The sequence below is a fragment of the Chiloscyllium plagiosum genome, unplaced genomic scaffold, assembly GCF_004010195.1.
Source record: "Chiloscyllium plagiosum isolate BGI_BamShark_2017 unplaced genomic scaffold, ASM401019v2 scaf_1311, whole genome shotgun sequence".
Lineage (NCBI taxonomy): Eukaryota > Metazoa > Chordata > Chondrichthyes > Orectolobiformes > Hemiscylliidae > Chiloscyllium > Chiloscyllium plagiosum.
The window spans coordinates 27,396-39,559 of NW_025215227.1; the positions used below are offsets into that span (position 1 = coordinate 27,396).

Sequence of the window (12,164 nt, forward strand, 5' to 3'; positions counted from 1 at the left end):
ATGACCCTGTGCATATGGGTGATCATTCGCTCTCCCTCCAGGGCCCAGAATAAAGACGAAAGATGTAAAACTACTGTATCTCTGAGCATTTTGCTTCGTTTGAGGAGGGGGAATGGGATGACAGTGGCACATCAGCCAACCTTGCTGAGGAGAATGACAAACTGTGAGGGTTGCTCTGATGAATCTGATAAAGAAAAAAATAAAGAAATAATACCATAGAAATTCTTCTAATACAGACGTCAGTCATTTGGTCCATATTGCTTCTCCCAGTTCTCTGAAAGAACAACTTAGTTTGTCCCTGTTTTTGCATTCTACATCTAACTCAGTGTACAAACTCATTATTTTCTGCACTTTCTTTATTAACTCAATCACCCAGCTTTTGCATTTTACCTGCAAATCAGCTTGCGCAAAATTCATTATACTGGCAAAGATAATTATACTTGGGACAATTTAATTGGTTCACTTTCTGTTCCATGTATAGTGTGCTTAATGTTCAAATATAAATTTTTGTTTCCATTTGCACTTGCTAGTTCCTGCCTATTATAGTTTTCTCCTTTTAATCAATATCAAATTTGAGACAACAAAATAAAGACAAAGAAAGATTGACATAGTTTGGATAGTTTTCATTTTTTACAAAGCATTTGATTATTGGAAAATGTTTATATCAACCAATGCAATGAAAGCTGTGTGATATTATACATGTTGTGTTGCCTTAAACATGTCGTGTCAATCTTTCTTTGTCTTTATTTTGTTGTCTCAAATTTGATATTGATTAAAAGGAGAAAACCCATCTGCAAAGTCCACCTAGTTTCTCCCAAACCACATGATCCTCACTTCTAAAGCACAGAGCCAGCCTCTTAAGCCCACTAATTCAATGCTACTGCTATATATGCCCTTCCTAGAAACTATGTCCAACATGGAATGCCTTCCCTAATATCTTCCATTACATCACATACTTTAGAAAACTAAAATAACAAACAGAAAATGGTGAAAATCCATAGCAGGTCACCAAGTTCGGTTTCAGGTTGATGACATTTTGCCTGCCCTGCTGAGTATTCCCAGTGTGTGATGTTTCTATTTCACATTTTCAGCATCGGCAGTATTTTACTTGGTTATTAGTGTTTAAAAAGGTTAACATTAATCATACAGTTTAAATGAGCATTCAGTAGCAATTAGGTTGCTGATTTATAAATTTGTGAGCATGTACACAATCATATTTAAAGCCAAAAGTATAATCAACACTTCTATACACTTTGTACTATATATTTATTTTATTCATATGTATATAACATACACACACATATATAACATATATTATTAGATTTACTTGACCACCATAAATCAGTAACTCTGCTCTACTGCTATGTTACATACATAACATATCCTTTGATTTATTTTGGGCATAACCACAGGATGTCTACCAGTTTCCAAGAATTTTAGCACTATCTTTTCAATTAGGGATGCTCAATAAATGTGGGTCACAGTAACAAAGTCATCACTTAAATAACTAACAATGAAAATGACCACAGAGAAAACTATCAAACCCTGAAATGTAAATTTACAAAACAGATAGGCTAATAAATATGCAGTCCACTGGATTTTCCTGTCGCGTTAAGCAAGTAACCAGTCGCTGAAACCAGTTCTGGCATTCACCAAGTCTGGTTAGCACCAGGAGATGCAGCTCCAGTTGCAAATTCAATATCCTCACTTTAAACTGCAATAAAAATAATGTTATAACACCAAGAAAGATTGAAGTTTGCAGAGGTGGATATTTGCCTATTACTTTGATGTTGGCTTTAGACGCTGTGGTTTCAATCAGTGAACCAGGTCAGCTTCCTTGCTGAATGGCCATCCGGTCAGGTGACTGTCATTGCAGTTTAGACAATAGAAAAAATGTTCACTAAACAATGCTATCATGCATATGTGGCAGTTTCAGCAAAACTGGTAAATCTCAGAAAACAAGGCAGGAATGTCAATGAAAATAACTTTATAGATGGGAAAATAACTGCGAGAAAGGAATGTTCTGAAGGGAGAAGCAAAAAGGAAAACTTTAATCTTGAGCCACGTAATTTAATTGTTGAAAGTAAAGCAAATAGAAAATCTTCATAAAATTAGCAATAGAAAATTAGAATCCTTATCAAGATGACAGAAAACTTCTGTAACTTAAATAATATTTTATTTTCAAAATGCACTATGTTTGACTTTAAAAGAAGAATCAGATGTGTTCTTGAAGACAGCAATTCATAGAAAAAAAATTCAGACCTTAGTGAATATGCTTCTTTATTTTCTCTAGAAATCTCACGTACAAAAATTAAAATCCTTTATTAACAGACAGTTCAAGAGTCAGTACACTGCTCCAGCATGCTGGACAAGATACAGAACATTTGTTGTTGACATACTACCAGGATGCAGAAACTTTATTTCCCAGAATCAAAATTACTTCACTTATGTTCCTGATTTGTTTTAAAAAAAAGAATGTCACCTAGCTAGCTGATGTAATTTTCAACTTAATATGTTTTCCAAGAATTTTAACGATGGTAGAATATCATGAACAATGAGAATAATGGAAATGGTTACCTCTCTCAAATGCAAGACAAATTGGATCCTGATCTCATTTGTCTTCTTCACCATACAAATGTTTAGCAGATGTTTGATGAGGATACGAGTTGGGGTCGAAATCACTGACTGACTTAAAGAAATAGAGAGAAAGTAGATCTGTGACAGTGTCATTCTCTTTTATTTATTTAAATTTAGTTTATTTTGATTATCGAAAATAAAGTTAAATTTAATTGAACTGATACAGTATCTTTTGAAATTCCAGACAATTAAGTCTGGTTTACATAAATTAGATTAGATTACATTAGATTAGATTACATTATAGTGTGGAAACAGGCCCTTCGGCCCAACAAGTCCACACCGACCCGCCGAAGCGCAACTCACCCATGCTCCTACATTTATCCCTTACCTAACACTACGGGGAATTTAGCATGGCCAATTCACCTGACCTGCACATCTTTGGACTGTGGGAGGAAACCGGAGCACCCGGAGGAAACCCACGCAGACACGGGGAGAACGTGCAAACTCCACACAGTCAGTTGCCTGAGGCGAGAATTGAACCCGGTTCCCTGGCGCTGTGAGGCAGCAGTGCTAACCACTGTGCCACAGTGCTGCCCACTAATCTTCAGGAACAACAAATGGGCTGTAATTCTTTTTGTTATAGTGGACTTGTAAATAATGCAGTAATAATAAAGGCCTATACATTTCAGCATCACTAATACTCAAAATTAATTAATCAAATAATTGATCAATATTAATTAATAATCTTATAACGCAATATACATTTTTACAGCAAGTATGAAAGACACAAAGGCTCAGATAATGTTTGCCATAGAAAGGGATCTTTACTACAGAAAACAAGTCCAACAACCTAATAATACTTGCTTGATTCTCCAATGTTTATTAATTGTACATTCGAAAATCTGCTGCAAGTGGTTCAGCTATTGGAATCAAAGTTTTGTACCTGTGCTTTGCAGTTAAATAAGGTAACATATTAACTGAGAGCAGATGTAAATCAATCAGTCCTTTACAGCTGCTCTGTCATTCAACAAGATCGTGCCTGACCTAATTGTGGCCTCAACTCCATATACTTGCCCAACAATAACCTTGGAATCCTCCGATAGACAAGGGAACTTATGGAGGTTTATAAAATCATGAGGGGCATGGATAGGATAAAGAGACAAGGTATTTTCCCTGGGGTGGGGAGTCCAGAACTAGAGGGCAGAGAAAGGATGGACACTGCGAATTTGTTTCCATCAGGCGGGGATACTAGGACCTGTGGGTACAGCCTTAGAATTAGAGGGGGTCAATTTAAAACGAAAATAAAGGGACATTTCTTCAGCTAGAGTGTGATGGGCCTGTAGAATTCATTGCAACGGAGCACAGTGGAGGCCGGGATGCTAAATGTCTTCAAGGCAGAGATTGATAAATTCTTAATCTCGCAAAGAATTAAGGGATACGGGGAGAGTTTGGGTTAGTGGCATTGAAATGCCCATCAGCCATGACTGAATGGCTGAGTGGACTCAATGGGCCGAATTGCCTTACTTCCACACCTATGTCATATGGTCTTATTTACAGCGAGTTGGGAAAAATTGAAAAGGGACCTAATGGGGCAACTTTTTCATGCAGAGGGTGGTGCTAGGATGGAATGAGCTGACAGATGAAGTGGTGGAGGCAGGTACAATTCCAACATTTAAAAGGCATTTGGATGGGTATACGAATAGTAAGGGTTTAGAGGAATATGGGCCAAGTGCTGGCACATGGGACGAGATTAGGTTAAGACAACTGGTCGGCATGGACGAGTTGGACCAAAGGGTCTGTTTCCATGCTATACATCTCTATGAATCTATATATTTATCTTCTGCTTTCACTGCTCTTTGGGGAAGAGAGTTCCAAAGACTCATGACTCTTAAGGAAAATAACTCTTCTATTTCCATCTTAAATTGAAGATTCCTTGTTTTTAAACTACATACCCTAACTATAACACTAGGTAACAGCTGTTCAGCATTCACCTTGTCTAGTCCTTGGAGGATCTTTTATGTCTTAATAAAGTCAATTAACATGTTAAGACTCTCCATTTCTTTAAAATAATCAGAGTTCCATCCCATTTCATATTCTCAAACTTCTGATAAATCTTTCTACATTGAAAAACAGAAATGAGATCAGAATCCAATTTGTCCTGCATTTGACATGTGGCAACCATTTCAGTTCTCATTGTTCACGAGACTCTACCTTCATTAAATTTCTTGGAAAACAGATTAAGATGAAAATTATATTAACTAGCTAGGTGACATCACTAGACTACTTATGTTTTTAACTTTCTTTTTTGAAATCCTAGTCCTATGTACTATTACAATGGGACAGCTCCCATTTTCCCTAGTACTGATGCCAGTGCCCCAAGAATCAAAGCCTTTATTTTCTTGACCAACCTCTGAGCCGTACGCCCAATTGTCTAATTTTATTTACCCTACACCCAACTTGCTCATGGCTCAGACAACAGTGCCTAGATTACTACATTTGAGGTTCCGGCTTTAAATTTAGTTCCTAGCTGCTTGCATTCTCCCTGGCAACATCCTTGTAAATCTTTTCTGAACCCTTTCAAATGTCACAACATTCTTCTGATTGGAGGGAGACCAGAATTGCACACAATATTCCAAAAGTGGTCTAACCAATGTCCTGTACAGCCACAACATGACCTCCCAACTCCTGAACTCAATACTCCGTCCGATAAAGGAAAGCAGACCAAATGTCTTCTCCCCATCCGATCTACCTGCAACTCCACTTTCAAGGAGCTATAAACCTGCACTCCAAGGTCTTTTTGTTCAGCAACACTCCCTGGGACCTTACCATTAAGTATATACGCCCTGCTCGGATTTCATTTTCCAAAATAAAGCACCTCGTTTTTATCTGAATTAAATTCCATCTGCCACTCCTCAACCCATTGGCCTACCTGATCGAGATCCTGCTGTCATCTGAGGTAATCTTCTTTGCTGTCCACTACACCTCCAATTTTGGTATCACCTGCAAATTTACTAACTCTACCTCCTACGTTCACATCCAAATAATTAAATATAAATGATGAAAAGCAGTGGACCCGGCAGTGACCCTTGTGGCACACCACTGGTCACAGGCCCCCAGTCTGAAAAGCAACCCTCCACCACCACCCCAAGTCTTCTACCTTCAAGCCAGTTCTGTATCCATGTGGCTATATCTCCCTATATTCTACATGATCTAACCTTGCTAACCAGTATACTGTGAGGCGCCTTGTCAAACACTGATGCAAAATACTCATTTAGTATCTCCCCAATTTACTGTAGTTCCAAACATAGGCTGCCTTGCTGATCTTTGAGGGGCCCTATTCTCTCCCTAGTTACCCTTTTGTCCTTAATATATCTATAAAATCTCTTTGGATTCTCCTTAACTCTATTTGCCAAAGCTTTCTCATGCCCCCTTTTTGCTATCCTGATTTCCCTCTTAAGATACTTCTACTGCCTTTATACTCTTTGAAAGGTTCACTCAATCTCTCGTATCTATACCTGACATGTGCTTCCTTCTTTTTCTTACCAAACCTCAATTTCTCAAGTCCTCCAGCATTCCCTACATCCACCAGCCTTTCCTTTCACCCTAACAGTAATACGCTGTCTCTGGACTCTCGTTATCTCATTTCTGAAGGCTTCCCATTTTCCAGTTGTCCCTTTACTGCGAACATCTGCCCCCAGTCAGCTTATCAAAGTTCTTCCCTAGTACTTCCAAACCTAGCCTTCCTCCAATTTAGAACTTCAACGTTTAGATCTGGTCTACTTCTCTCCATCACTATTTTAAAGCTCATAGAATTAGGGTCGCTGGCCCCAAAGTGCTCCCCTACTGACACCTCAGTCTCCTGCCCTGCCTTATTCTCAAGAGTAGGTCATGTTTAGCACCTTCTCTCGTCAGAACATTCAAATACTGAATCACAAAATTCTCTTCGACACACTTAAGTTCCTCTCATCTAAACCTTAACACTATGGCAGTCCCAGTCTATGTTTGGAAAGTTAAAAATCCCTACCATAAGCATCCTATTATTCTTACAGATAACTGAGATCTCCTTACAAATTTGTTTCTCGATTTCTTGCTGACTATTGGCGGGGTGGGGTGTCCTACAATACAACCCCAATAAGGTGATCATCCTTTGCCTATCTCTCAGTTCCACCCAAATACCTTCCCTGGATGTATTCTCAGGAATGTCCTCCCTAAGTACAGCTGTAATGCTATCCCTTATCAAAAATGCAACACCCTATCTCTTGCCCCCCTTTCTATCCTTCCTATAGCATTTGTGTCCTTAGCAATATCTCTAATTGCTACCATAACCCAGTTCCATATTTCTAACCATGCCCGGAGTTCATCTGCCTTACTTGTTAGGCCTCTTACATTGAAATAAATGCAGCTTAATTTGTCAGTCCTGCAAGGTTCTCGACTTTGTTCCTGCCTGCCTGATTGTTTGACTTGGAAAAGGAACAAAATAATACAGAAAGCAAAAAACTACAGATCTGAAAATCTGCACAAACAGCTTTGAAATCTGAAATAAAAACACAAAATGTTGAAAATATTCAACAGGTCAGGCAGCATCTGTGGATAGAGAAATGCAGTTATGTTTCAGTTCTGACAAACGCTCATCAACCTGGAACATGAACTTTGTTTCTCTCTCTACAGATTTTGCGTAGCTGTTGAGTATTTCCAGCATTTTCTGTTACAATTAATAAAATTTGGAACGTCACCTTCATACTTCAAGTACTGCTAGATGATCTGGAAATTGTATTTACTAAGACACACTTAGCAGAAAATTCTCAGACACAATCCCTCATGGATCTGATAGCTAAATCTAGCAAGGGTATTCTGAATGCTCTTAACTGCCTGCTATCCAGAAATAGCAAAATTTGTTGAGGAAAGGATCGAAGTATTCTGCAACACTGTCCAAGTTCAAATAACCTTCTGAAATGCACAGTTCACACTTAAAGAGATGGCTTAGATGTTCAATATCCTTAAGAGTCATAAAATCTAGCAGGATAAAAATCAAAATAATTGTATTGAATAGTGGTTAATACTTTCATTCATGTTAGACATTCAATATAGCTGAAGAGTAACATATGTATTGGAGATAGGCACATTTGTAAGATGAACCTAGATTGTATTGAAGAATACACGCCTGAAGCCAATGAAATGCTGTATATTTTTAAACAATTTCAAATTCAAATAATGAACTTATGGCCGTCTTTGCCAGAACTTTGCAGCAGTGAGGTATTTTGCCTGATAGAATTTAGAAACAATGATGAGGAAAACTTATTTTTGGTAGTAATTGAAGGATGAATAGTATCCAGGACACTGAAGTCTCAACTCCTGTCTAACTAATATATAAATAAAAACAAAATACTGTGGGTACTGGAAATCTTATAAAATGAATAAGTGCTGGAAAACACAGGTCTGACAACACCTGACAGGTAAAGAGCTAATGTGCCAATTCAAATAGACTATTCATCAAAATTTTTTCAGCGCTGTTTTCATCATTCATTAAGAATGTTTTGGAACATTTAACTTCCCTCTAAATTTGCTGACACATTTCTCACAAGATCTTATCTGAAGAACATTATCTCCAGTCATACAAAATACTTTCAGTACTATGTTGATCTGTCTGCCAAGAGACGGCATCCAAATCCTACAACAAAGCTTGAACTGACCACTACCTTACACAGTAGTGAATGTTCTACCAAATGTACCATAAAGGTGGAGAAGGGGAACAAACTGACAACAATAATTAAAATTGGAATGGTTATGTATAGATCATATCTTTTTATTTTTCTGTTTTTATTTATTGTGAACTGAAATGGTACTTCTGAAAACCAAGGATTGTCGAGGGACTGCTGCACTTTTTAAAACCAAACTACCAGCCCTTATCTGAAGTTACTTTTGCTTTTAGTAGAGGTTTAGTTGCAGACAAACTAGCATCAAGGGAGTGTGTTGAAGATGAGATGCAGTCAACAGTAAGTAGGTGTCAGTGACAAAGGCCTTCTGCCTGCCAACAACTATGTGACTGATTTCCAGGTAGCTGAACAGCTTGTGTGTATAAACAAATTGCCAAAAGCCTTCAGAACTTTGGAAGGGGAGGAGAGGTCTTCTCTTTCCAGTTAAAAAAAAACAAAAGTCTGAAGAAAGTCAGTTTATCTTTCCTCACCAGTTACTGTAAGCTGTGACTTTTAAACAATGTCAGAAACTTTCAATTGTGAAATAGTCACTCAGTGCCTCTTGCAAGCAAGAGAGAGAGCAGCAAGCCTGTGGACAGGGACCACTCCCTTTCTCTCTCTACCCATAATATCAACTTTGCTTTGTCTGTCTCTGTCTATCCATATATGTTTATAGGATGAAGTTTTATAAGGGGATTAAGAGCGAGATGTTGACAATTCACAATTGTTTACCTGTAGCTGGTGTCAACTCATGCTCCAGACGTTCTGTTAACTTGGCTCTAAACAAAGTCAGCTAAATGCAGAATTCTGCATACGTTTATAAAATCTTTCACTTTTGTGACCACTCCAAAATAGCAGGGCTAGAGTTCCAGGGCAAACTACCCCAGTGAGACGTGAAAGTTAATTTTCCAATATGGTTTGTTTTATCCATTAACGAAAATACAACATGCAGGTTAAGATGAATAATGCATTGCACAACTGATTTGTGAAATTCTAACGTTATAAACAAAATTAATACTTGACCCAGATATCCTAACCTAAACTCGTCTCATTTGCCAGGACCTGGCCCATATCCCTCCAAACCCTTCCTATTAATATACCCATTCAGGTGCCTTTTAAATGTTAGAATTGTACCAGCCTCCACCACTTCCTCTGGTAGCTCATCCATACATGCACCACTCTCTGCATGAAAAGGTTGGCCTGTTAGGTTCCTTTTAAATTTCTCCCCACTCACTGTAAATTTATGCCCTGTAGTTCTGGACTCCCTCATCCCAGGGAAAAGACCTTGTGTATTTACCCTATCATGCCCCTCATGATTTTACAAACCACTGTAAGGTCACGCCTCAGCCTCCAACATAGCATGGACAAGTTGGACCAATGGGTCTGTTTCGATGCTGTACATCTCTATTAACTTATGACTCTATGATAATCACACTAAGCATTTTAGCGCAGTTTTTTTTTCTTGAAGTGCAAGATTTTAATTAGGAGAACAAATGTACTCTTTCACTTTGTGATGCATTGCATTGCAACTCTTACAGTAAAGAATTTTCAAGTAACAATGTTCTTTTCATTCAACTGTTGAATTTAATCTGAAAAAGGTTGATGACTGTCGACTTCAACTCAGTATATTGTTGTGTTGATAATCTAACAGAAGAGAATTCAATTTTATAGTGATGTGACCTGTGTTTGTGCAACTACGACCTGATGTGACCTGCAATTCAATTTGTAAGAACAAAAAGCAACTACCTAGTATTAATTACAAGTGCCAATTCCAATCTACCCATTCTGTTCACAAATACACAGATTTTGTCGGACAGAAATCCAAAGTCTCAGAACCTCAGATCAAACCAGAGATATAATTATTTCTCTTAAACTTAATAACAGCCTTCAAAAAAACTTTAAATATGCCTGGAAATGCATTTTGATCATTTCTGTAACATTGCTAACTAGAACAGTAACAGAAGCATTATTTCACTAAGTTTAAATGTATCAAAACCCTCACAAAAAGCACAGATTTCAGCTGAATCAATTATTCACCCATATTCAGGAAAACTAGTGTTTTCCAGCTCAAACTACATACAGCTCATTCCAGTTGACAGCATTTTCATCCCTTACCAGTCAGAACATTGAAAGACATATGCAGGCAACCGAAACTGGCTGTTCAGTACTGTAAAAGGAGGAAATACTGCATCGACAGGTGTCATATTTTGTATCATTGACGAGTAAAGCAGATAATTAGTGAGCACTAAGTTTACTTGAAAATCCCATACACATTTAACAGCTAAGATTGCACAGACAACAATTCATACTCCTGCTGCTTCTAGCTTGTTCTCGTAAACTGCACACACCAGTTGATCATGTGATTTCATCTGGTTCTTGGCTTATTAGTATAGCTATCTCTTCAAGCAGCATAGCTCTAAAAACAATAACAATCATCCCCTTCCCCAACCAGAAAAGGTTACATACTGTCCAAGTGAAAATACATAGATATAAGTGCAATGGCAAAACTACTCACAACCATAACTGGCATATTTGAAAGTTTAAAAGTCTGCATTAGGTATGAGTGGTTTCACAGCTCTTTGAGTTCCTATGTTGGTAGAACCTTCCTGAGATTGAGACTTCATAGAGATTGAGACTTCATAGGGATGTTCAACTTCGGCTGTGTTGGAATCTTGCATGTTATTAGTGCTGTCCTGCAGTTTTCCACACTTACTGCACCCAAAGTTGATTTCTGTTTCTCCTCAAAGTTGCTCCATTCAGTGTGTAACTTTTGAGTAACCAAGTTCCCTTTGTAGGATCTATGATTCTAACATTTTGTCCAATAAGTAGACTGAGCAGTTCTGCACCTGTCGATCATGCATCTTTTCTTTGAGAAGACTGCCCCTGAGATTTTGATCAATTAATGGCTAGGCAAGGTTGTCCTAATTTGCCTTACAAACATGATGCCAAGTCCATATCCAGGAGATGCAGCCATTTTGGTATGAGGTTGTTCACGGGTGTCAAAGTCATATCCCTGTACTTTTATATGAAGTTGCTGTCATCTGGTGGTGGTACTTGACATTTTAAATCACCAAATCATTTCCAATTGTTTACCAGTTTCCACAGTGAATAGCCTACTCAATAAGTAAGCATGGAACGTGAGACAAATGCTTCATCCTCTACGTTTGGACAGTTAGGTTATATCTGTGATAAAATTTAATAATCAATTGTTGTAAAACATTCCATATTTTAATAATCCTCCAGGTAATCAAATAACTCAAAAGTATCTTCAAATCAAACTTTATTCTTCCATATTGCAATGATCTGTACTCCTGTCGCTTTTGGGAAGCATCAACTTCCAAGATTGTCTTCTTCCTTGGGTCATAGCATTGAGATACAAATTTCCTCTGACAATGCTTGTTTGAGTGATTCAAACATATATTGATGGTCCTGCTGCCATACAGATGGTATATTTTTCCTCAAGAGTTCTTGTAACGATAATGCAAGATAAAAAGAATTGCTATTATGGTGCTAAGAAGTTTTAAACATGCTGAGATATTTCTGTAGATCCCCTTTATATTGGGGAGCAAGCATATGTCTTACATCTTCAACTCTGCCTGGGTCAACATTGATTTCATAAACTGAATAGATAAAGCAAGAACTGCTGATCTGACCGATAAATCACCTGGCACTTCTTGCTGTTGAAAACAAGCTCTTTACAATGAGCTGCTTCATTAAGTGAACAGATTTCAGTCATATTTTTCTTTGGTTTGCCCATCATTACAATGACATCTGTCATACATAATTATCCAGTATTGTTTTCTGCAATTCTGTCCAAATACTTCTGGGATAGATTGTGATTGATAGACAGACTGAAAAATAGTTTCTGCAAGTAATAACTTCCAAATAGTGATC

General features: G+C 37.8%; 1 protein-coding gene across 2 annotated transcripts in view; it reads right to left on the reverse strand.

Moving 5' to 3' along the window:
• Window positions 1-12,164, reverse strand: part of LOC122548221 (cGMP-inhibited 3',5'-cyclic phosphodiesterase B-like) — a 41,941-nt gene that overhangs the window by 19,432 nt on the left and 10,345 nt on the right. The window contains exon 2 of one of the 2 annotated variants that reach the window (XM_043686765.1): window positions 713-2,689. The exons of the other annotated variant lie outside the window; for it this stretch is intronic. Coding sequence (XP_043542700.1) covers window positions 2,612-2,689 — 78 coding nt within the window. The 3' untranslated portion in view covers window positions 713-2,611. Of the gene's footprint in view, window positions 1-712; window positions 2,690-12,164 lie in introns of those variants that run through there. 2 annotated transcript variants of the gene reach the window in all.